This window comes from Lutjanus erythropterus, chromosome 9 (genome assembly GCF_056507025.1).
Source record: "Lutjanus erythropterus isolate fLutEry1 chromosome 9, fLutEry1.hap2, whole genome shotgun sequence".
Classification (NCBI taxonomy): domain Eukaryota; kingdom Metazoa; phylum Chordata; class Actinopteri; order Lutjaniformes; family Lutjanidae; genus Lutjanus; species Lutjanus erythropterus.
The window spans coordinates 24879853-24906295 of record NC_139325.1 but is presented as its reverse complement, the minus strand read 5'-3'; the positions used below and the strand labels follow the sequence as shown (position 1 = coordinate 24906295).

The 26443-nt window shown below is 38.3% G+C and overlaps 1 protein-coding gene across 1 annotated transcript in view; it reads left to right on the top strand.

Moving 5' to 3' along the window:
• The window catches only part of rorc (RAR-related orphan receptor C), a 33411-nt gene extending 8375 nt beyond the window's left edge, over positions 1-25036 (top strand). The window contains exons 2-12 of the mRNA XM_084726824.1: positions 2443-2472; positions 16569-16654; positions 18976-19117; positions 19210-19560; positions 19663-19764; positions 20079-20200; positions 20662-20794; positions 21863-21970; positions 22088-22198; positions 23699-23808; positions 23937-25036. Of these exons, the coding sequence (XP_084582950.1) occupies positions 2443-2472; positions 16569-16654; positions 18976-19117; positions 19210-19560; positions 19663-19764; positions 20079-20200; positions 20662-20794; positions 21863-21970; positions 22088-22198; positions 23699-23808; positions 23937-24101 (1460 nt within the window). The 3' untranslated portion in view covers positions 24102-25036. The remainder of the gene's footprint in view (positions 1-2442; positions 2473-16568; positions 16655-18975; positions 19118-19209; positions 19561-19662; positions 19765-20078; positions 20201-20661; positions 20795-21862; positions 21971-22087; positions 22199-23698; positions 23809-23936) is intronic.
• The last annotated feature ends 1407 nt before the right edge of the window (positions 25037-26443 follow it).

Sequence of the window (26443 nt, the reverse complement as noted above, 5' to 3'; positions counted from 1 at the left end):
ATCAGCCACAGTTTAACTTGAAACCCATTTCTCATTTTATGCTAGTCACATTTAACCCCTTAATTAAAAGCTGAACCAGTTAATTATTAGGATTTCACATAGTTAGATGACCATGGAGCAACATACTTATTTATATATTTGCCACGTTTTGTTACATTTGATTAGTGGTTTACACTAGTGATTTCCAAACTGGGGTCTGGGGACCAACAGGGGCCCTTGCAGGGGTTCCCCTAACAAAATTAGGAGCAGAATGTTTTAACTTTTGTCACATTTTTTGAAAGTTGGAACAACAATTGAAGAAATAGGGTTGGTCATTTTGATTGACTGTAATTTATAGTGATCATAAAATTTGATTATTGATTAAATGAAGACTTTAGTATCTTCAAACCTAAAAATAATAATAAGAAAACTACTCTGAGATACATTAAGACAAAATCCTCTCAAACTACAGATCCATAGTGGGGGGCCCTCAAAGCTAACCCTGCCACAGTTCAAGTTTCAATAGAGGAGAAAACATTCAGATTATTTTGTTAAAAGAACAATATTATAAGTTAAAGTTCTGTATTTACAATTGTACTTGAGCAGCAGAAGTTCTGGCAACAAAATGTAACATATCAAAAATAACAGTACTTCTTCTGCAGAATGCCTGCTGTCGTTGTTTTATTACTGAACATGTAATAACTTGTAAGCATGTAGTCTGGTATTAGTTGTTAGTTATTAGTCTTTCTTATTAAAGATTGATCTCAAAATGAGAAGAGATGATATATGGCAGATTTAGCTATTAGCTGATGTCAATCTGCAGTCCCTGAGCAGATACACACATTGATATAGCCTATATACGTAGATGCTGCACTGACTGCTTTATGTCAGCGTCGTGGCAGGAGCCGCCTTGTTTTCTAGATAAAAAGCACCACTAAACATTTATTTTTCAACCAGTTTCAATGAGTAGTGTTAGATTCAAAGTTTCATGACCTACGTGGATTAAGTTCTAAAAAACATTTTTTCTTACCCTAACACGCTCTGTTGAAACTCTAACACAACTCATTGAAATTGGTTGAGAACTAAACATTGTCGTGCTTTTCATCCAGAAAAACCTCAGCTCTCTCGTATTACTTGTATTTGTTTTCAGGCCAGTCTTGATGTGATGTTGGCGCACAATCCAAAGACCAATGTGTTGTCCACGTATCTGTGTCTATGAGTACACAGAGAACAATCACCAGACTCTAAAAACACTCATGTTCATGCAGCATCAGTACATCTTCTCTATCACACAAACGATCATACAGACAAATCTCCAAGCACACACCAACATATAAACAGCAGCACATTCATCCAGGTGGTATTGTGGTTGTTTATGCTGTTTTATAATGTGACTCCAGCTGTCAGATAAATGTAGTGCGGTAAAAAGTACACTTCCTTGTGAAATGTAGTGAAGAAGAAGTATAAAATGTAAAAACTCAAAGTACAAGTATCTAAAAAATAGTATTGTTACTATAGTAAATGTATTGTAACAGTTGTGGGTTTAAATTCCGATCTGATCCTCTTTGAAAAGTACCACTGTGTTGTTCAGAGCTGCAACAATTAATGGATTAACTGATTAGTTGTCAGCTAAATCACCAACAAGTTTAGAATTGATTGAAGGGACAGTTTACATATTTTTCACCTGGTCTGTGGTGCTGTTTATCCATCTGATTTTTTTTGGTGTGAATTACAGAGTTTTGGAGATATTGGCTGTAGAGATGTCTGCCTTCTCTCCAATATAATGGAACTAAATGGCGCACCTTGTTGTGAGCAGTTGCATGTAGGAACTACTTTTCTCGCAACCAGATCTGTGGATTACTTTCAGCAATCAGATCATAATTTTTGGAAAAAGACCGGGTTTGAATTTTTCAAAAGTATTTTTTGGCGCTTGGAGCCACACAGGACTCTGTAAGTCAAACTTAAACAGTATACATGCATCAACAGCACTACAGGCCAGAGGAAAAATGTGTATTTTTGATTTTGCTGTGAACTGGCCCTTTAGTCTTTTTTTTTTTAGATAATTCTTAAGAATAAATGTCTCTCAGATGTGAGTATTTTCTGGTTTCATTACTCCTCTATGAATATCTTTGGGTTCTGGACAAAACAAGACATTTAAAGATGTCGTTTTGGGCTTTGAGAAACACTGATCAACATTTTTCACCATTTTATCAACCAACAACTAACTGATTAGTCAAGAATATGATTGACAGATTAATTGACATTGAAAATAATAGTTTGTTGCAGCCCTAGTTTAGAAAGGCTTTTAGCCTGAGTCTAATGTGTAAAGCTCATATGTAAACTGTGTGTTTACTTGACTTTTTGTTTCTAAATATTCATCTGGGTGCTCATCTGTTAATACATCTTGTAGTAAGACTCAGTGCTGTGTAATTTCGATTCACACGCTCACCTTTTTTCCCTCAGGAGGAGCCGTGTCCAAGAAGACTCATTTGAGTAAGTTCTCTGGGATACTGTATCTCTGTGTGTGTCTGTGCATGTGTGTGTCTGTGCATGTGGTACTGACATTGCTTGAGTTTGTGCTAGATATTTGTGCATGCATTGCGGTTAACGTCATAGTTAGTGAACATACAACACTGCACCTGTACAGCAACACACACCCAAACACACACTGTGGTGTTGCTGGAGTTGGGCTATTAGCAACACAGTGTGTGTGCTGTGTGTTGCACCTGTGCTGCCCCACTCACACAACACACCGCACACACAGTGATGAAAATACCAACTAAATGGCTTTGGCACTGAGTGCAGATGAGAGCGATAACATCTAATCTTTTTTTAACTCTTTGGTTTAACACTTTCTGCCACAGCTTTAGCACACCTGGGTGTGTTATCAAGTGTAGAGCTGCTGTGTGTAACAGACCACCAACCTTCATGTTAGGTGGTGTGATGATAAAACGATCATTTTATTGATTGTTGAGTGCATATATTTATGTAAAAGCAGATTGCTGCTCCTGCAAAGCAGACAAATCATTTAGGATTTTGTTTCATCAGTAAGGACGGGGGTGATGTAGAGAGCCATGGCGGTCTTGTGTCGTTTGGTTTATCAGTCAGGTGCTACAGATGGAGGTCTGATAGAGGGAGAGAAAGATAATCTATATTCACTCAAGTGCTGTACTTAAGCACGATTTAGACACTTTACTTGAGTATTTCCATTTTCTTCCCACTCCTAATCCACTTTATTACCCAGCTTTTTTGAATTCTCCATTCTGATTGGTCAGTTTCGGCATTCTACGGTCTGATATTTTCAGATCACGGCTCTGATGAACAGACTCTGTTGCTATGACACAGTTCTGATCACAGACTCTGGGCAACTTAGCTGAAGCAATAAAATCATTTTAAGATCAATATTTTGTGTCAAACTATTGATTTTTTAGTAAGATGTCGTGTGGTGAGTGTAATAATGTCCTGCCCCACCCTGTCAGAGTTTGTTTTGTGATAATGACTGACTTACTGTACAGTATCATTTAGCTGTTGCATGGCTTTGTTGAATACTCGATGCTGATTGGTCAATTAATGCATTCTACATTCTGTTATTTCTGAATAGCAGACTGTTGCTGTGAATTACAGACATTGCCATGGGCGCAGTTCTGATCATAGGTTCAGAATTACATACCAGAAGAAATAAAATCATTTTTAAATCAGTGATGTTTTTTTAAGCACGTAGACGTGTCATAAGCATGATAACGTACACTGAGCAGGTCATTATTGCAAAATGAACCCCGACTGTTGAACGACCCACTTACTGTACATGATCACTTAAGCTGAGCATACACTGTACGATTTGAGCCCATATTTAACCTGATTTTTGAGCCACACAACTCATTGGATGGCCGGACGAATTTCTTACATGTCAGAAATTTTGGCCGGCTGTTGTCACACTCTTGCGCGGTTAAAAGCCATGAATTGAGAGGTCACTGCCTTTCTTCTCACTGCACCTGTGCAAAGTGGCAAACAGAGCATCTAAAGTGGGCATTATGGTCAGTAAAATGCAGCTAACTTGCCTTCAGTCCTGTCTGCAAAGTGGACAAGCTGTATTGTCCATGTCTTCATAGCCACCTGTGGATCCATACATGTCAGCACCTCCCTTTTTTAGAAGTTTGGGCACACAGGATGGCACAGATGATTATTGTTAGCATGACTGCTAGCAAACAAACTTATACTTCCCTAGGAGCTTTCAAATGAGTCTGTCAATAGCCAGAGCAGTCAGGGGCCGACAGGCTGTTTCATTTCCTATTTTACACACAGTGGATTGACGATCAGAACGAACAGAACTTGAGCTTTGGCTTTACATTGGTATGATTTACATGTACAGTTGGAGTTGGAATTGAACAATGTTTCTAAATTTGTGCAGTGCTTGCCCAGCTTTACACATTTCAGGAGGAAAAATTGTAAGACAAGATTTTAAATAAAAGCAATTACAATACAATTTAGGACATTTATTTGTAAGAGAACAATTCAATACTGGTATTAATACTTTTACTAAAATAAAAGATGTACATGCTTTTGAGCTTGTGAGTGTGAGTTCTGAGAATAAGTAAAATCTCACTGTACTGAAATGTGTTTGAGCTGTTGATGTGTCTGAGACTTAAACTCTCAGGGAGAGTCTTATAGGTTCCAGACAGTGTAAAGCATTTTTTTTTAATGTGTGATACAGAGTGAGGGGGTGAAGGATAACAACAAAGGTATGAGGGAAAAAGTACCTTGAGAAAGAAGCCAGGGCAGGGGACAGTCCCCCCTTTTCTTTCTCTCTCTCTCTCTCTCTCTCACACACACACTCAATGACACACACACACACAGACAAGGAAGGTGAGGCGGTGACTGTCACTCAAAAAGTCTGAATATGTGTGTGAAAGCTGCAGTGAGCACCCGACTCAGCTTGCTTGAGGACGAAGGAAAAAAGAAGAAAGATTAAAAGATAGGTGGTGCAAAAAAAAAAAGTGTGTGAAAAGAAAGAGTTTTGTTAGACAAGGTGAGAGGAAGAGTGAGTTTGTGAAAGTGGGACAGACGTCTGAGACAAGTGGAGGAGTGAGGATGATGCGAGGTAGGGATGAAGCTCTTTGTGTGTGTGTGTGTGTGTGTGTGTGCGTGTGTGTGGGCAGTACAATCAAAGATATTTTATCAATTTGATCAATTACACGTTTTTCTGTCAGTTTCTCTCCAGCCCACCGTTGAGTTTATTTCTTACAATTATTCAAAGTGTTAATATGACTGCAGCCTTCTGATGGAGCGCCGTGTTGTTGTTGAGGTGTCTGATAACGTCACGTTTGGGTTTTAAACAGTTGCACCTTTTTTAAGCTCAAATCCTTGAAATAACTGTGTTCGTGCAGACTTCCACACCTGTGGCTTCAAACGCATCGACTTCTTTTTTTAACTTCATCAGGCTGTGAGATTAATCTTTTTAGTTCGGGTTTCCTTTTTTGATGTAACACCAGGTTGAACAGCAAAACCTTTTTCTAATTTTTACAATTTTGCACTTTGTTGAGCAAATTTTTACGCTTTAATGTTTTATCTAATGTTTGAGCATTAATCAGCCAAAGATACTTTTAATAGCTCTGTCCTGGATCCCAAATCCCATATAACGCACACACACAATTTAAAATTTACCATATGAAGGCAGATTTGTTTTGAAATTTAATAGGCTTTCTGCTGAGTTCTTAACTGGATGACTGCTGGTTTATGTTCACATCAATATGTGTGTTTCAGTTTTACATGACTCAATTTTGAGCTCCCTTTGATGCATTTAAGATTTGAATCATGTCTCAGATATTTCTACCGTCTTGCCCACCCACATGTACAGTGCACCTCAGGCAATGACCTGAGCCATCTCAAGATGTTGAGAATCAGAGTGCTTTAACTTGTATAAAAATCCTCAATTTTTGAAACAAAATTTGTATGTTGTGAATTGATCTGCAAAAAAGTTTTATTTAGAGGCATCATATTTCCATGAGAAGTGATATAATTAACAAATTAAACAAATTTCAGCCCGAGGGAGGAAATCTGAGATGCTGCAAACCGTTTTTGTAAACACACTTCCACCGAATTCTAACCAATGTAAAAACAAAAGACACAGGAAAACAGGATGCCTCACGACCGCAGTGCATCAGTTTGAATGGACTGACTCCTCACACGTACAGAAGACAGGATGCAGAGGAAATGCTGATAATATTGCGAAAGTGCAATCAGTAAGGTGACAATGAATCTGATTTATCACATGAATTAAATCAAAATTAAAAGACTTCAAACATACTGAGAGAGGAAGAAGAAGAAAAGAGACAAATGATGAGACTTATTTAATCTTCCCGAAGGAAGTCGCTTACACACTCTCTCCCCTGCAACATGCAAACACACACACGCACACACAGATCCGCAGCTGCTTGTTAGATGGCGCCGAGATGTAGCATATCTCAGCCCCGCAGCTGTGTGTGGATACTGTGAACACGAAAGGAGGCCCCCCTCATATTCTTCTGTCTTCACTTCAGTGATAAACAATTAATGATCTAATTCTCTGGTGGGCTTCACAACCTCAGAATTTACTCACACACACATTTCATGTGTCTTTGTTGTCGTGTTCGGGGGATTCCTGCGTAGATTCTTATTCACTTTCTTTATCATAAAGGATTTCCTTGTTCCTCTGGTGCACAAACCTGCACAGCTCTTCCAAAAGCAGCAAAAGCGTTGGCTTCAGATCAAAGCTAAACATCAAAAATCGCAGGTGACACATTCCCCCCGAAAATATGGTAAAAGAAACAGAACAGTTGAGCTGATTCATCCCCTTTGCTACTGTCAAAACATTACTTCTGTCAAACACCGCCAAAGTCAGTCAGCACTTCAAAGTAAAATATGGTAAATCTGATGCTAATTAGTGTTCAGAGCAGCTTTGATCGTTTTCTCATGTAATTTATCTCACTCTGTTGTTGTCAAATAATGAATGAAACTCAGTCGTGAAAGAGTTCTCACAGTTATGTATCAAGAGGCTCAGTCTGATTGTAAAACATAAACATGTTTAACACCCACAGACCTGAAGTCGGCACTGGAATATGTGTAACCAGAAAGGTTTAGTAACAAAATTTACCATAGAGCTGCAGCGAGTAATCAATTAGTTGTCAACTATTAAATTAATTAATTGATATGAGTGATTTTTGTTTTAGAAAGATAAAATCAAATTATATGATTCCAGCTTCTTAATTGTAAATATTTTGTGGTTTCGTTCCTTCTATATGACAGAGAACTGAATATCTTTGGGTTGTGGACAAAGGAAGGCGTTTGAGGACGTCATACTGAGCTTTGGGACCGTTTTCACCATTTTATAAAATTTTATAGACCAAAAAACAAATCAATTAATTGAGAAAATAATTAACAATAAAAATAACTGTTAGTTGTAGCCCTAAATAAAATATTCAGTACAGATGAATGGCGCGTGTGTGTGTGTGTGTGTGTGTGTGTGTGTGTGTAGGAAATTTCAGACTTAAATTCATTCTCATAAGGGAAATTAATTCACACATTTAAATTTTGTTTCAGTAAGTCTGAGTATTTTTTAGAGCTTTTACAGATTCTTTTCTGGTTTGCACAGCAGGACAAATGAATCTGACGTTGGATTTGGTGTGACGTCTGCTTTTTATTTATTGCATTTGAGAAAAATACAGATTTTATATGTAGTATTATTATGTATAATATTATAGCGTATTTACTACAAATATTTTTTTTTCTTTTCCCTCCTTATAAATTTTGATACAATAGCAAATACAGTGGGGTTATTTCCCAAATAGTTGCCACAGCGATACACTAGATTAAAATCTTTAAACTAGAATTTATATTGTGGCAGCAATGATTATTTTCATTATTGATTAATCTGACAATTATTTTCTGGATGAATCATTTAGTCAATAGAATGCTGAAAAAATGTGAAAAATACTCACACTTTAGCAGAACCCAAAGTGACGTCTTTAAATTGCTTCCTTTGCCCAACCAACGTAAAGTCTCTTCATTTACTACCGTAAACAGCAAAGAAAAGCAACAAAAACCTCACATTTACGAAGCTGGAACCAGCAAATACCTAAAAAACTACTGAAATGATAAATTTATTATTGAAATAGCTGGCAACTTTTTTTCAGCTATCTTATAATTTATATTATATCTTTTACAAATAATTAAGAAAAATAATTAATAGGCAATAACCTAGAAATCTATATAAATATTTTCTTTGTTATTAGTACTGATAATTATTGTTTAAATATTTAAAATCCAATCATGTAAGTTATGAAAATAGTCGTGTTGTAAATGATTACATTTGTTCATAAATTCTGTATAATCCACCTTATCCTGCAGGGGTTTTGTAACATGTTTGAAAACTCTGATTGACTAACAGTCTGTATGATTTTGAGAGATTAACAATCTGTTTGTTTGTCTTTCTGTGTGTGTGTGTGTGTGAGAGAGAGAGAGAGAGGGTGTTAGGCGTGTATACACACTTTGTTTGCATACTTGCTTGCATGTACTAAAGGTAAGCTTCCGTCAGAGGAAAGTTGAGGTTTTTTGTCCGTTTACAGTGCAAAGAACAGACTGCTGACAAGGTGATTTTAAGCACAGAGTGATGAGGCGAGAGTGACAATCTGTATCGTCCACCTGCCCCCCCCATCCCCTCCACACACGCACACACAGACACAAACAAACACACACATTCACTCACCTTTATGCAAAACTATTGAGAATACTTTAATGAACTTTTTCTATGTTAAACCCAGAGATCAGACCTTTGTTTCTGTATTTTTTTTTTAATGATTTGCTCAGTATTTGATATTTGGATAGATGTTTTTGTATATTTAAGGTGACAACTCTTTTTCAGGCTCGTTCAGTGTCATTTATCATATTTGAAGGCCTAGATGAAGTACTTTTTATTTTTGTCGTCATTAAACTTGAGGATCACAAAAAGTTCTTGTCCCACGTTCAGAAGGACCTGTGATCGTCTCATGATTTTTATTTGCTTTTACCCACCGAAACTACTGATATTTGAACGTTGACACCTCACTAAAGTGCTTTTCAAGTGGCAGTGTGTAAACCATCGATAACTCGATGTACTGATTGAAAGACGTAAATCTGTACATCTCTGTGTGGCAACGTCTTGGTATACTTTGTATGCGGAAGCGTGGGTGGTGGCACTCTTTTATTTTAGCAGACAGACCAGAATATTTCCACGTACTGTTCTCAAACTGCTTCTCTTCTTAACATCATCCAGCACACCATATATCAAACTTTTTAAATGGACTGGGTTGGTTGTTTTTCCTAAATGATCTCAGTTCAGTATGAATATGTTATGTGGTGTCTTTATGGTTGGTTTCATACTGTACGCTGCTATGGGCACATGGCGGAAATATAAAATGTTGAGGGTTTTTCAAGAGTAAATCATGGTATAATGCAACTACACTAAATATTGTTGCCTGAGTAGAGCAGAGTGAAATGAAAGTTCAGTTTACTGATGAAGAGCATCGTGCACCAGTAAATATATCCTTTTAACCCAAAAAACCTCATTAATTGGGTCAGGCTGAGCTGTTGAGCAGGCCTACCACATGAGGGTAAACCAATATATGCCATTTTGGTGTTAGGCGGTAAAAAAAGTGCAATTTCAGTTTTAACATGCATTAGAGGTGTCACAATATCAGAATTTCACTATAGTAGTATAGTATAGCACATCTAGTATAAAAAAAACTTACGTCTTTTGATAAAACAGCAAAGTTTTTAAAAAAGTCCCAGAAATACAAAATAGAATTTTTTCCCTTTCTTTTTAAAACCAACGTCCAAAATGTATCAGTATCAGCACTCAATAACTTGAAGGTATTGATTGAAATAAGCCAGTGCCAAGTTGTATCAATACTTCTCCACTCAAACGATATCTGCTTTTGATCCTTTTTGTACCCGGATCTAGAAAAAAAATTGACCTTTGTATGGTTTTACCACCAAACATTTAAAACATTTAACTATGTTACGCACCTGTGGTGTCTAATGATAAGAGCATAAAAGGTGGAAGGATTATTTCAGGAAGAAGTGTGATTATGACAAACATGGTGAAGCAAAAAATAAAGCATGAGGAGAACTTCAGGGTGGACAGATGCACTGTGTAAAAAAGGTATTGAATAGTTGGGATCATGTCACTTTAAGGGTACTGGTATTCGTACTGATACTGTAATTTTTAAAACACTACCCAGCCCTGGTGCTGGTAAAGAAAAAGTCACTGAACACTGCCTGGTTTTGCTTAAAGACAAATTTCAGACTGCACTGTTCAGCACTATTAAGCACTAGATCATTTTATAGTTTGGGACTTTATACTTATTTATAATTAACGGATATTGTATTGTTTTAAATGTGGTGTAGAACATTTAATGAAGTTTCAATACTTTGCTAATGCTGGAACACAGTGGAAATATAAAATGTTGAGGGTTTGAGCTGCTGGTAGAGCAAAATAAAACTTCTTTTAAACAGTGAAGAGCATTGTGCACCAGACAAAAATATCTTTTTAAACACAAAACCTTAATTGCTTGTGCTGAGCTGTTGAGTGTCATGGAAGTTTGCCTATAAAACATTCAACACACACTGATATGAGCACAACACCCCGTAGAGTTGCAGTCATCATATTGTGACTACAATCGGAAGTAACAAACCTCAGCCCAAAAGCAAGGAAGTTTTGTCAAAGAATACAGAAAGAGAAAGAACTGGCTGTGTTTTTATAGACTTCTAGCAGAACATCCAGCCAACAGGAAACGTTAAAAATGCGGCAAGCAAGACCAATTCCAGCAAGGGTCAGAGGTTAACATTAAAATTTCCATCTATGGTGTGACAGACATAAGAAGCCACAGCAGGTGGCAACAAAAATAAGATGTATTCTTTCCAGGGGCCTCTTAGAAGAATGCACACCATCTGGCAACTGGTCAACAACTCAGTCATTTTCTGAAATATTTTTTAAATTACTCTTCACAAGAAGTGAGCTGAAACAAAATGAAGTTAGTAAATGACAAATCTTGTTATTTCATGTTGTTTTACAGTCACATGAGCAGGCCTGCCACATTAGGGTAAAACCAATGGCTTTTCAGTGTCAGGCAGCACAAAAGTTCAATTTACATCAGCAATATGGTATACAAATCAAAATTCGATAGGCCTACCTCTTTCAATACCACAGCATTGAGAAAAAAGTCCTAGGCACAGAAAAGAGGCTAATATTATTTTTATTATAACCTGCACACAGTGCTGATACAGAAAAAGTCACTGAACACTGTCTGCCAAATGTCATGCAGGACAATAAAGACTGAAGTAAGGGCTTAAAGGAGAACTTAGATTTTTTTTTATACCTTCAGCACTTTCAATACTATCAAATGTTTGTATTGATTTAAACGTGATATTGAAAAATTAGCCAAGTATTGAAACATTTGACAATCTTAACGTACATGTATTTGTAAAACAAACTGTCTTTTAGCTGTATTGCACGCTAGACATAATAACCTTTCTGTCACTGAGAAAGACATGGGAAAAAAAAGAAATAAAGGTGTTTTAGTACTTTTTTGGTATGTTTATCTCTCACATGCATGCACAGACACCAGCAGATGCTGGGTTTGATTGGTCGAGGCCTGTGGCTGGAGATACCCAGGTGAGACAAAAAAAAAAAAAAAGCTTGTAGGGGCTGCTGATTCTTCTGTGTTTATCTGATGTTAAAGGGATAAAATCAAACTACTTATTGTACTATTTATCCGTATAGATAGTGTTGGTGTGAGTTGCAGAGTTCTGGAGATTTTGGCCACAGAGATGTCTGCCTTTTCTTCAATATTATGGAAATAACCACGGCTTGTGGTGCTCAAAGTACAAAAAAAAAAAAAAAATGTTTCTTTCCAGGAATCTTGACCCAGTTACTCAAAATAATCCACAGTGAGAAGTTTCACGCTGACATTAAGTAATTCACTGTCAAACAGATTATATCATGGAGGTTGCTAAATCAAAGAAACATTCCCTTCAGAGCATGTAGATATTATCGCTGACCTCAACACTATATTCAACACGTCTCACTACGCAGATGCTGACTGCTTGTTCGAGAGCTACGGACTGGATGCATTGGAGTTTGTCTGTGACCACTATGAGTCACAGGTGCAGCTGTGCCTCGGTACAGAAGAGGCAAATGCTGCTTTCCTTCTAGTGAAGCGAGTGCTTCCAGGACCGGAGGTATTCATAGTTACATCATATTTGCTTGTTTAGACAACATGGCCGTGGTATTTTAGTGCCCTCCACTGTTACTGCGGGAAATAATATTGTATTATTATTATACTGTATATTAAATCTTATTGTGATTGAATAATGCAACCTCTGCTGCAAACTGAATCACTGTACGGAAGGAAGCGTGCATCTACTCAGGGACAAGAGGCTCATGCTCGTGACCACGCTGGATGTATACATAAATGGTGTTCTCCTCGGCTTAGCCATGGCGTTAGCACCACTGAGCTAACTAGCATGGTGAAATGGTTTGCGGGTGTAATTCAGTAGAAAACATATAATTCACATGAAACTGCTCACACTAATGTATGTGGATTATCTTGAGTTTTTTTAAAATATATATTTATATTTCTGTATTTTTTGGAAGTTTGAGCACTGAGTGCTATCTAGTTTACAAAACTCAGCAATTTGAATTAAAATATACAAACTAGAGTGATAAAACTTGATTGATTGATTTTGGCATATGCTGTCCCTTTGAGTTCATTTCCACTTACAGACCGGTATCCTGGGCCACTGAAGGCCGACTGAAGATGCTCTTTTTGGTGTTTTTTAGTCATGCTTTAGATATCATACTCTCACATAAATTCAGGTGAGAATTATCAGTGCTGTGGAAAGTTGTTGGAGGAGCAGTGTGTGTGTGTGCATGCCGTGCAGTGTATGAACAGTGAAAGGTTGTGGGTCACAGTGGATTTCCTGTTGTTTGAGGTTGACAATCAGAACTGAAATAGTGAAAAAATTGAGACCACCTCTCATGCACTGCTGACAGTCATGCAATCAGTCACAGCTTGGAAACTTTATTTTACCAAATAAACAATATGATAAGATGATATTTAGTTTGGAGAGAAGTGTTCCTGTAACGTGGTTTATTTGAACCACATCATCTAGTGTACTTTTCCAGTGTCAAATCTGTGAAATACTCTTATCATACTATTATCAATACTCTTATCATGGTGAATCTTGAGGTCAATCAAGTCACCTCTGTTAGCAGCGGATGCAATTTAATCAGCTGTGCAATGATTGTTTCTGCTTCATCAGACATGCATCTGCATTTAGACAGTGTGTTTTACCTCAAATCTTCTGTCCTCCTCGGGAGCCTTCAGGTGATCCCTGTGGCACCAGATAAAGAGGGCACACACTGACACACTAACACACACTCTCGAACAAATCTGACACAGTTATGCACGGAAATACTACTGCATATATGAGCATCAATGTGCAGACGTAACAATCACACCCTCAGTGTGTGGAAGGAAGAGAGGAGATGGCAGGAATAGATAAAAAGTGTTATTTAGGGTGAGAAAAAAGAAAAAGTGAGAATACTGTACGCTCTGCTTTGTGTGACATCAGTCATTGTTACTATAAATATTAGGGCTGTGTGTTGGCACGCATCTGGTGACAGAATATGTATCATGATACAAGGGTTTCAATGCAATGTATTATACAACAGTTAGTACCGACCAAGTAATTTGATTGGATGAGAGATGTCACTCCACTTTATAGGTGTTATAATAACTGTTAGTCTACATTAATGTTCAAGTGACTTACAGATAGAGACCATAGAGACAGCGGGAGACAGGAGGCGTCTTGTACGTGATTCAGGGCTTATTACTCTGATCGCTGTCACGCACTTTTTAATCTGATATCGTACATGAAGTCGGATACAACCACGGCAGTTTAAACAGCTTTTGATCTGTTAATCGGGGAAAACACCTGCGTTTTCGTGAATATGTGTTACTGTTGTTATGAAATTATTTTCATAAATATATACATGGATTACACAGATCAATTATATGTTCACTTCCTGAAAAGATTTCACGATAAGCAGATGGTTTTATTTATAGTTCAGCTTTTGAAGTCACGTTAAAGTCACACGTCTGCTGTCATGAAATCCTGGAAGCAGATCGAGTCGCTCCTCCATCACGGCTGTCATTATCTTCTTTGACCGAATCACAGCCGTGATGATATTCAAGCCAACAGCACAACCTTGAGCATGATATTGCTTAAATACGATAAATCACGATACTGTAAGCAAGGTGATATCTTGCTATTTTTATGATATGTGATCACAACCATGACAAGAAGCATTATGTTTTCAGGTCATCCCATTCTTATGAATATGATACCTCAAGAACTCCTTGAGGGAATTTCTTCAAACTTGGCACAAATGATGAGTTGGACTTGAGGACAAACTGATTAAATTTTGGTGGCTGAAGGTCAAAGATCACTGTGACCTCATGTCCATCCCAATTTGGCACAAATGACCACGTGAACTCAAAAATGAACCGATTAAAAAAAATGGCCATAACTCAGGAATTCATACACTAATTAAGACAAAGTTTCACTCTAATCTGTAACAGGATACCAGCAATGCTGGAGAGTAACTAGTTACATGTAACTAAATTACAAAATAAATGTAATTGTAATCTCTCTGTTACTGAGAAAAGATATGTAACTAAATTACAGTTGCATACAAATGTTGGGTTGCATACAAATATTCTTGTTAGGTTATTTTCTTTTGGGTAATCTAAATTTAGGAACAATCATTATATAAAGAACACATTACTATATGCATAAAATCTGCATTAAAAAAAATCACTTTTTTATGTAATCAGAAGAACAGTGATAGATAGATAACAAAACAGCTGTCTTGCAGTTTGGGTTTTTAAGCACAGCATAAAGTGAACCCTTGCGTCAGATCTTTTGAATGTATCACAATAGAGTATTTTTAAGTGTCCATAAAGTCACATCACTCATCACAAAATATCCCAAAATATACCATATACCCTAGTAGGTATGTTGAATAATGTGACTTATGCAGTATGTGATGCAATCTATAATTGTTTGGGAGATATTTGTCAGGACATGTCGTAAAACTTCACACCTGTGACAACATCCTTCAGTGAATCAAGTGACTTTTGATTCAGACAAAAATCGCCACTAAGCAAAAAAAGCCTTAAGGGTGTGAGAGCTCACAGAGATCAGGGGCATGGGGGGAGGTGAGAGGGGTGAAAGGGGGATGGCCATTACTGGCAGTGATGAAGGAGAGACAGTGCATTACTGGCAGCTGTGTCCTTTATGAGCGAGACAGAGAAGGATTCACAAAGACAGAAGTGACATGAAAGAGGGACAGTCAGAGCGAAAGAGAAGCCAGTCAACCACTTGAAAGTACTCTGAGGTTGACACCTTCGTATTCTTCGCCTTTCTCCATTTGCAAATATTCCACGTCCTCAGAAGACTCTCTCCTCGTTGTATTTGACGTTATTTTGTTCATTTGTTATTAAGGCAGAAGGTGGTGGGGAGGAAAATACCTTTGGTCACGCAACAACTGACAGATGTTTAAGGGGAAGTACAGCAGAACAAGACTTAAGTTCTCACAGTGGGAATCACTTTCCAGTTTACTCCCTTGGGTAAAAATATGCAGTGTCATTTTGAAGTTGGCATTTTTAGTTTTAGAGTGACCAAATTTAGAGTGATGTTTATCAAATATTAAAATTATTTATGACTCAGTAAACAAGAGGAAACTACTTTAAAATTATCAGCTGCTTCACAAAGAAAAGCAGTTAAACCATAATTACTCTAACGAATTTGATCAAACTTAAAAAGTAGTTCAAATACATCCAAACTTCATATTGCTACATGGAGGTACAGATGAACAGAGACTGAATAGGTGTAGGTGTGTTTGATTTAGGGACAATTCCTCACTTGGGGAGCTCAATGATGCGTTTTAATGAGAGGATATGGAGCAAAAATGCTAAATTTCTTGAATATTTGTTGTATTTGAGACACATTGACAGGTCCAGCTTTGTCCCAAGTAAAATTTCCCCATGGGGACAATAAAGTATATATCTATATCTTGGTCGCAAACCACAGCTAATTTTAATAAAATAGTAGATGATTCTCATTAAATGCATGGCACAAAAACCATAATAAAGCCACTATGAATATATAGTTTAAAATTATCTACCTAAAATACATGACAAAAGTAGTTAACTACTGAATAGGGTAGTGATATTTGAATGTATTTAAACTACCACTGAACTACTGCAAATTATAGTTTAAGTCTTCACAGTGATATGTCAATCGGTGTGATTAGTTTTCTTCAGTACAAACTTCAAATTTGCCTGCAGTGTTTGCTTGCAATGTTTGCTTGCATGCGCGTTTCAATTGTGTTGTCCCTCTTGCTTTGTTACCTGAGCAGCTATGAACTGGCACATGTGTGGAGAAAAACAGAAAAGGGCTGCATTTGAAAACGTTAACATGCCTGCTCTTATTTCTCTGTGTGTGTTCAGCCCAGATTGAAGTTATCCCCTGCAAGATCTGTGGTGATAAGTCCTCTGGAGTTCATTATGGAGTCATCACTTGTGAGGGCTGCAAGGTAAGATGACAGCATTAACACATAATTTTTGTACAAACACACATATGACATGTCAGTGTTAGTCAGTTCAGCATTTTGCTAAATAGGCTTTGTTGACTTGCAAAGAGTTTGATGAGAAAATTGATATCATTCTCATGTCTGTCCAGTCAATACAAAGATTCAGCTACTGTAGCAGTCTGGTAGCTTAGCTTAGCATAAAAACATTTTCACATTCAAACTATCTGTGAGATTAGGGTTAGCCCCTAAAGGTAAAAAAAAAATCTTCTACCAGCCTTTCCAAAACCCAGTAACAAACACGTCATATCTTGTAGCTTTAACCTGTACAGAAACCTAAATCTTAAAATGTCACATTGTGCTTTTATAGAGGGTCGTGTGTTTCTATTCCTGGACCAGGTCTTACTTATTGGAGTCTCTGTTATTTGCTGGAGCCAGGCTAGTTGTTTCCTCCTGAGAGGGAGCTAAGCTCTGAACATGCAGACATGAGAGTGGCATCAATCTTTTCATTTATCTCTGAGCAAGAACACAAATAAACATATTTACCAAAATTTAAATAATGCAGATTTTTTTTGGTATCTGCAAAGTTTATTTCACCTACAAAACCGGTAAGCACAGAAATGTTCAACATATGTTTGAGGTAATTTTGAAATAATGTCATTGTTACATGGTTCATCAGAGAGCTCTGGCAAGTTTATTTTTCAGCTGAAGTGTAGTTACATATCTCGGTCACAACTTAAGGTGAAATGCTTCAAATTAGGGTGTACAAATTTTAGCAAGTAGCCTAGATATCACCATGAAACTTTCCCAGTTCATTATTTACATTAAGACAAATATTTTTGTATTACAACTTCTCTGAAATTTCATGTTTAGATATGCAAATGAGGAATTATTTATTAAATATGCAGTAATTTGCATACATTTCCAGAACAGAAATGTGAACACATGCCTCTAATGCCAAAATTCTTGTTTCATTTCCTCAATACATTAAAATCAAAGTATATTACAGGAGGAATTCTGGATTTCTCTTTTTATTTCTCCATAAATCAGAAAATGCCATCATAAACAGCCATTGTAAAAAATATACATTTGCCATGTTTTTAAAATGAAATGCCATTTAAATCAGGCCGTGAATAATATATGAATAAACCCCTCTGTAAAAACCTTCATATGGATAGGAATAAAACTGGGAAGTTTAGTGTATGAAAGTGCTACTGAAGGGGAAATTTCTGTCTGGAGTATGAGAAAAATCTCATTTGGAGAAAATGGCCATTAAAAACATGTATTGTATTGTAATTTCCAGAACTAAAATTAACACTGAAATGTGTATTTTGGACCTTTCCCTTCTACTAGTCTGAAAGAAGCAAAGTAGCCCAAAATCAGGGCATGAAAAAAAAATGTTTTCACCTGTACTGTCCCCTCTTAAAATATATATTTTAATGGATGCTTTTAAAAAGTCAATATTGATATCTGTCTCACCAAGTACGCCGAGTTCGGACTTACGGACTTGGATGACTTAACAAGTTCGATCTGGGAGTCCAGTCTCTCGAGGACGGGAGGACACAGGACGGTCATTCTGCTATTGGGACAGTAGCGTACTTGATGATGTCACCATCTCAGCTCATCCTGGCTTACCCACTTCCAGTTATTTTCACCATTAATGTATATTTGAAATAAAACGAAATATGAAATAAAACACAACCCTGTATCTTTTGGTTTAAATGTGCGGAAAAAGAATTACGTCTCGTTTTACTACAATAGAGATATCAGAGCCAGCGGCCAATTTCAAAACGTCATGTCGGGATAAGGCTGTTTTTAGCGGGGTAACATGAATGCTAACAGCCCGGTCATCTTGCCAGCTGGCCGTCCCGTTAGCAGGACGACACATCTCCGAAAACGTCGGAGCAAATTTTAAACTACGCGCTATCGTGATGAATCGACCACAGATTTGAAGTTTTAATGTCTACATTCTCGCATAAAATAATCTTAAAATTGCATTCCATGGTACTAAAACAGTAGTATTTAGACACTTGTAACTTAAAGTTGTGGGTCCTCTGCTCTGCCATTGTTGCTGCGAAATGCATTCTGGGATACGTGGCTGCCCCAAGTCCACACAAATCACCACTCGATGCATCCTCGATAAAACGGGCGGGGCAAGAACACATGCGGGTATTTGACTGTACTTGGCGAGATGCGGACTTTTGAATTGGAACAGTACTTGGAGTGAGACTGATGACGTTTCTCACGTACACAAGAACGGAAGTACAGAGAAGAACGCATATTGAGAAACGGCTCCTGTTTCTTGATGGGCTTTTTTAACCCCTCAGGGCTTTTTCCGGCGCAGCCAGCTGCCGACTGTATCCTACTCCTGCTCCAGGCAGAGCAACTGTCAGATCGATCGGGCCAGCCGCAACCGCTGTCAACACTGCCGTCTGCAGAAGTGCTTGGCACAGGGCATGAGCAGAGATGGTGAGACACAAAGACACTGACAGACGGACAAACTATATTCTTCACTCACAGCATTTGTTTATCTTCTAATGTTCATTTTGTGTCCGCCACAGCGGTGAAGTTTGGACGGATGTCCAAACGCCAGCGGGACTCTCTGATTGCTGAAGTGGAGAGGCACCGACAGCAGCAGCAGCAGCAGCAGCAGCTTCAGGGAGACGCTCAGTCTGTCCTGTCCTACCCCACCAAGGCCCGTCAAGACCGCTCCCCACAGCTCCTACAGCCCATGGCCTACTCTTTCCCCGGAGACAGCGAGGTGCTGTCCTACACCACTGATGTCCACCCTTACCTGGTGTGCTCCCCAAATGAGTCACAGGTGGCAGGTATGATCTACAGAGGCTCCGCTGTCTCCCCCACATCGAGATCCCAGGGGAGGGGGGACAACTGTGGACACCCTGACATAAGAGGTGAGGCCCTTTAGTGTGTGTACACTTCACCGTGTGCACATTATTTCATCCTCCTCCACTTATGCCTCATTTTTTTTCTGTTGTCTCTATTCTTCATGTAAGGATTTGACTCCAGACCGCCGTCTCACGATCTGATGACGCTTCATCCCTACAACCCTCTGGAGGATCCTTACAGCCTCTATCCTCACTCTCTGAGAAACATAGGTGAGCAGACAGCACAGTGAGCCTGTTCAGACCTGGTGTTATAATACATTCTGGGTGATCCGATCACAAGTGGACAGCTCAGAGTATTTGAGTTCCCATCTGGCATTACAGTGTGTCTCCAGATGTGTCTTGAGTGACCACCTGTGATCAGATCTCACTTCCCTGCTCTATATGCAAATAAACACTGGGGCTATTTTACATCTGTAGCTGTCCACTTGTGCCCGGATCACTCAGGACACATATTAATACCAAGTCTGATCAGGGCCTAAGTGTGTTGTATTTTTGATATTTAAGAGTGTTTCTGTTTTTTCCAGATGAGTTGTGTGCCAGCATTGTGCGCTCCCACAGAGAGACCAGCCAGTACAGAGTGGAGGAGCTGCAGGGTCTCAGATGGAAACTGTTCTGCAGAGAGGAGATCCAAGCCTACCAGAGCAAAGTAATCTGACGGCTGTGTTTTTTGGTTCTCAGGCTTCCTTTTGCATTTGTGTGACCTTACCCAGGAAGTCTCAAAACAAAACATGCCATTTCAGATCGCTTGTGGCTGAGGGTACTTTTGATTCATCAAAGACAAAACTGAAAGACAGTGTTTCATCATTTCCCCCTCCTCTTCTTTTCCCTCTTTGATCACACAGGATGTTCAATTTAAAGTTAATGACTTTGTTGATTCTCCAAAAACTGCTTTTCAGCAGCACATATGCCATAATATCTAATTATAGTAAATAAAGAGATGAAATACAGAAACTTGATATTCTAAATTACAAGAAAGAGCAGCTGACTGAATGGTAAGGACAGAAAGGGGAGTTGATATCTAGATTTGAATGTTATGTTACAAAAGGACTTGTTAGAAATAAACTCAATCTGCAATCTTTTTTTCCTTTGTCTTACTCTCGGCTTCAGACAGTGGATGAGATGTGGCAGCACTGTGCCATTCGACTGACTGATGCCGTGCAGTACGTGGTGGAGTTTGCAAAACACATCCCAGGCTTCCGTTCACTCAGCCAGAACGACCAGATCGCGCTCCTGAAGACTGGTGAGTTGACCTGTCACTTAGGAGAAGGGACCTTCAGGGACCTTCTTTTTTAAAATGGTTAAAATCCTTTTTTCTGCCAAACCCGTCGACAGCAGTTCCCAACAAAACAAAAGCAGGACAAATAGCATGTTTGTGTGTCATGTGGGACACATTACCAATGTTGACAGGTAATCTAAATTTTTTATGTTAAAATATAAGCATTACTCTTCTGTCCCTTCGCTTGTAACATCTTTGTTCTCTAGTTGATTCAGTGGCACAGGATGTACAAGAAATAAGTAGTTTGTTAGTATCTGATTTAGCTGCATTTCCTTTTTTTCGTGGTAGATTCATCATATCTGCTAAATCTGTCAACCTGCCCTTGACAGGCCCTTAAAGACAGTCTGTCCTGCTTTCTTCACAGCCAAAAGATAAAAGCAGGGTTTTAGAAAGGTGTCTGTCCTTGAGTGTTAGGACTTTTGAAAAATAGAACCAATGGGACAAAGGGTGAAAATGCTGTGCAGTCCCACATAAAAGTAGGACACCTGGTCACCCTAACAGCAGTTCATTGCCTAGCTTCCATGCTGTTTCCCCAAACTGGGGGCATGCCGACCTCCATCTACTGTAGATGATACACTGACTATGGACAAGTACCCCATCCAACCCCACTTCAAACATTCCCCTACCCCTTTAAATCTCTCTTTTCTCATCTTGTAAAGGTTAAGTCTATTATTTTTTTTGTCTTTTTTTGAAGTTATCATATCATTCTGTAGCTTCCCAGTAGCGTTTCTTGTGAATTCAAAACCAAACAATCATATTTTGGTTGAAGTACTTATGTTTTAGCATCAAAATGCTGTGTTTTCAAGCCCTCATGAAAACATTTTCCAATGTGACCTGACTTGGGTTTCGGCATGATGGTGCTGCTACATATAAACCGCCTAGGCTGAAGGAGGGAATCGGGCAACAACACTTCAACCTTTGTCACCACTTTTTGCTAACGGCTGAGTGCAAGTTTCCATTTGGAAAAACCCAGAAAAGAATGATGATGGGGTTGCTTTTTAATTTATCCCCTTTCTTCCTTTCTTCTCTCAGGCTCCATGGAGGTGGTTCTGGTCAGGATGAGTCGCTACTTCAACACAGACAACAACACGGTCTTCTTTGACGGGAAGTTTGCAGGAGCTGAAATCTTCAAGTCTTTGGGTGAGGATCTCTCCACACACTGCTTCTTACCTGAGGCACACAGGCAGTTCTGAAACCATTTGTGAGATATATAAATATGGTGGTTTGTCAACACTCTGTGGTTTCTTTTTCTTGCAGCATGTGGTGATTTAATCACAGCAGTGTTTGACTTTGCTCATGGTATGTGTGCTCTGAAGCTCACTGAGCACCAGATTGCTCTCTTCAGTGCTCTGGTGCTGATCAACACAGGTAAGATCAACTCACCTGTCTCTCAATTATGTTGAATTTTTGTCCTCAGGTTTTGGACCATAAATAATAGGGAGGACACATTTGGTCACCAGCAGATGAACAACATATTTTAAACTTTTTACTCTCCATCATCCATTTAAGTCTAGATTTTCCATCATTTTACACAATCTACATTTTTAGATGAATACTGATGGTTCTGTATGACTATATCTGGTCAGTGTAGCTCTTTGTAAACACATGTAATTTTCATTCCTAAATAATTCCTGAAATATTCACTTTTTTAAAGACAATCTTGAGCTTTCAGTAGGCATATATCAGAAACTTGTTTACAAGTACAGTTCATGCTTTTAGCATCATCTCATTCTGCCGTGTGATTTTATTCATTCATTTATTCATTCATTCATTCATTCACTCACTACCACACTAGTAGTCTCTCTGCCCCCTAGTGGCTGGTAATGGTCATGGTCATATTAACAGACCACACAGTGAACCAGGACCATTCACACATATGTAGAGTGATTTGAGTCTGTGGTAAGGTACAGACGTGTAGACTAGAGTCACAGATTTAAAGACTTGTTACTGTACTTGACAAAAATTAAAAAAGACTTGCAACTCCACTAAGATGTTAACAGCAATGACTCGTGACTTCATTTGGACTTGAGCATCTTGACTTGAAAATATTTGATAGTTTTATACCAAGGCCAAAAATTAAAAAGCATGTAATTTAAACTGTGCCATGATTCAAGTAATTTCCCTTCATTTCCTGAATTTACTTATGTTAATTCTGTTCAATCCCAGCAAGTCTTAATTCCCCAGATCCACTTCATTTGAACCAAAGTGGCAGGACAGAATCATGAAGATCTAACACTATGTCACTGAGCTTCAGGTGGAAAATATACCAATGATGCTTCTGTTCACATACAAAAGCTATGCCATGGTTGTTGAGAAAATAAAATACGGTATGCAGAATGTGTGGGTTAAAAATTTCGGACAAGTTCCAACTTTGTTTGACATTTGAAGTTGCACAAAGAACAGCAAGTCGAAGCTATTTTGTTAAAATGGCTTTACATTTACTGAAATGCACATTATGAATTGTTTAGGACACAAAACTCAAGGTATATGACTTGGGACTTACCAAGTCAAGTCAAATCAAATGTTATTTATATAACCCAGTATTACAAATCACAATTTGCCTCAGGGAGCTTTACAATCTGTACAGTGCGCAACACCCACTGTCCTGTAGATCCTGAAACGAATAAAGAAAGAAACCTCAAGGAGAGCCACAAAGTAGGGATCCACTTCCCAGAATGGACAGCTATGCAATAGATGTCGCATGTTCACAGCCTAGGACCTGGGAGAGGACAGACCACAAAATCAACAAATAAAATTTATCTACCTTGACTTGGGACTTGGGTGACTTACCGTGTCTGGTAAAGTGAATCTTTTTTTTTTTTTTTTTTTTTAAAGACTTATTCTTTGCTTTTTTGTCTTTCTGAGCAGATCGTCCATGTCTGGAGGACAGAGGCAAAGTTCAGCGAGTGCAAAGAAGCGTCGAGTTTGGACTCTCACACATCCTCCACCGAGACAACCAAGAAAGTCTAATGCACAAGGTACATATCTCACTATATAACAGTCCTCTGATTGGTTAAAAGCTGATGAAAAAGCAAACATATTATTCCGATCTGACCTGTATGTCCCTCACTGTGGTCTGAATGTGTGTCCTGTGTCCTCCCTGCAGCTGTACCAGAGGATGGCAGTGTTGCGTTCACTGTGCAGTCTGCACATGGAGAAGCTGCGCTGGTTCAGTCAGCGTTACCCGCTCACTGCTCACTCTCTGTTCCCTCCACTCTACAAGGAGCTGTTCGCCTCCGAGGCAGAGCTGCTGCCGGGGACCACTCACTGATGATTCCCTACAATAGGCAAACACACAGTCGTACATTATTTTAAGTCTCATTATTACTTTGTGACAGAATCTATTTTTCTAATAATGAAAATAAATGAGAAAAGCACATTAATCTTAGCGTGTTAAGTATTATATGAGACCCAGCAGAGCTTATTTTGTAGATTGTGTCAAAACTAAATTTCAATATTTTGATAGCTTAAAACTATTTTGATGATTCCAGGGATACATGCATTTTGTTGTTCTTTGACAGTACATTGTCAGTGGGATTCATTTTCTCTCAGGATGTACTGTTGTGATTCTGCCTCTACAGTTACTGTGTGTCACACCTATGCAGTCAGACATACAGATTCAAAGAGGCAGGACAGAGTATAAAACACTCACTATCTGTAGAATTAAAGCTACTGTAGCTCAGTTGGTTGAGCATGCGTCTAATATAATATATACAATAACAGCCCAAACAGATTAAAACTGCCTCATGTAACCACCTTAATCAGGAAAGACTGGTCCAATCCAGTCAGATCAGAAGGAATTTTCAGTTGGGTTGAGAACCTTTGACAATCTGTTCAATAGGAAAATATTTGCGCCTTAAAGCCAATATAAACGTTTTTTCTCTCTAGTTAGAATAAATATATCTGTTCTGTGCATGATTGGCCCACATTAACATTAAGTGAGGGGTGTTTGTTGATGAGCTGTAAAGGTCGTCCTTCCCTCTCTCCATGTTTAAATATTGCAAGAGAAATATGTGCTGCTGAGATTATTGCTGAATTAGAAAGAACAGCAGATACACAAATATTGTTGCCAGGACATGATGTGGGTCCATCTTGAAAACTGCAGAAACACTTATTCTTCTGTTGTACTTCTGGTTAAATAAATGCTTCAAAATGAGCAGAGCCATCAAACAATGTTTAGGTAGGAGTGCCTCTACTACCTGAACATTTGTTTGAAAAAAAAAAAAAAAACCCTCCAAGGCAATCTCTTTACAAATAATTAAAATGCCTTTATTCTCACAGCATGGTCATGTTGGACCTCAAAATAAACAAACCCTGATGCCATTCAGCACGCAAGCCTTTGTCACGGAGTCTCTGACCATGCTGTGACCACAAAGGTATTTTATTTGTTTTAAAGAGAGTGCCTTGGAGCTTTTTGTGATTTTAGATTACTTTGTGCATATAAAAAACTTTTTTTCTGATTAAATTCTTTGCTCACATTTCATTGGATAACCTTATTTAATGGCCATGTAAAGAGTTAAGTTGTAATCTCTAATTAATCAGAATCATTTCAGTGTTAGATATCGGAGGGTTAATATATTACATAACAAGTATTCCCTACAAAACATGAACAATTGGAAGACATCAGATTCATCAAATGTCAGTAAACTATATGATGACCCCCGCCATCCTCACCATGGCAACCCTCACAAACCAGCTGTCCAATTAGGGCTGAGTATGATATGTGTGTGTTAAACACTCCCAAAGAACAAGAGACGACCTGCCTCTTTGTCTCTGTATGTCTTCAGAGAAATGTTTCTCCTCAGGTTTGATGTTGTCACAGATCGATTAATAATTAATCCCATGAAGCAGCAGTACCTCTAAGATTTTATCCTTTGTGTTTGAATAAATCCTTACAGGCTTTTATATCTTTTGAGCTTCGAAAAAGATGTTGCATTAAATGTAGAAAAAACATTCAATTAAAAAAAAATGTGGGGATACAGTAGACGTCTCTTCCTGTGTGTGCAAACTTGTCCTTTCTCTCTCTCAGATTAACATGCGTATGTTTTGTTTTCTCTTCATCTCTTTGAATAAAGCCATGAGTAAAGAGGAGATGATGAGAGGTTTCAGCATTAAGTACTGTATGTCGGGATGTAGTCCTCCCTGTTCCTGGAATGGCTGAGATCATAATCAAGATAATTCCTTGTAAATCTCTTAATAAACTGCTGAAACTGTGATACCAAGCAGACGTGGTAACTTTATTTGTCTAACTTTCTCATGGAAAAAAAAACATGTAATATAAACAGTTGTGTAAGACCGAGACACGAATAGAAGGAAATTTCCTGTTAAGCTGTGATACTGAAAGTGGTAATAAAAACAGCAATAACAGTTTATTTATAATAGAAATAGCTCTGAAGTGATATGTAATCATTCTACGTAACATATTGAAGAATATCCAGACAGTTCCAGCACCACAGTAGAGCTGCAGCTGCAGCATGTAACACAGAGGAAATATTAGTCACTGTGGATGACCTCTCAGCAGACTGGAAATGGAAAGTTGACATCGGGTTGTCATAGACAGAAACTGTTGCTAACCAAGTAAAGAGGAAGCGAATTAACATTCTCTGAGTCAAT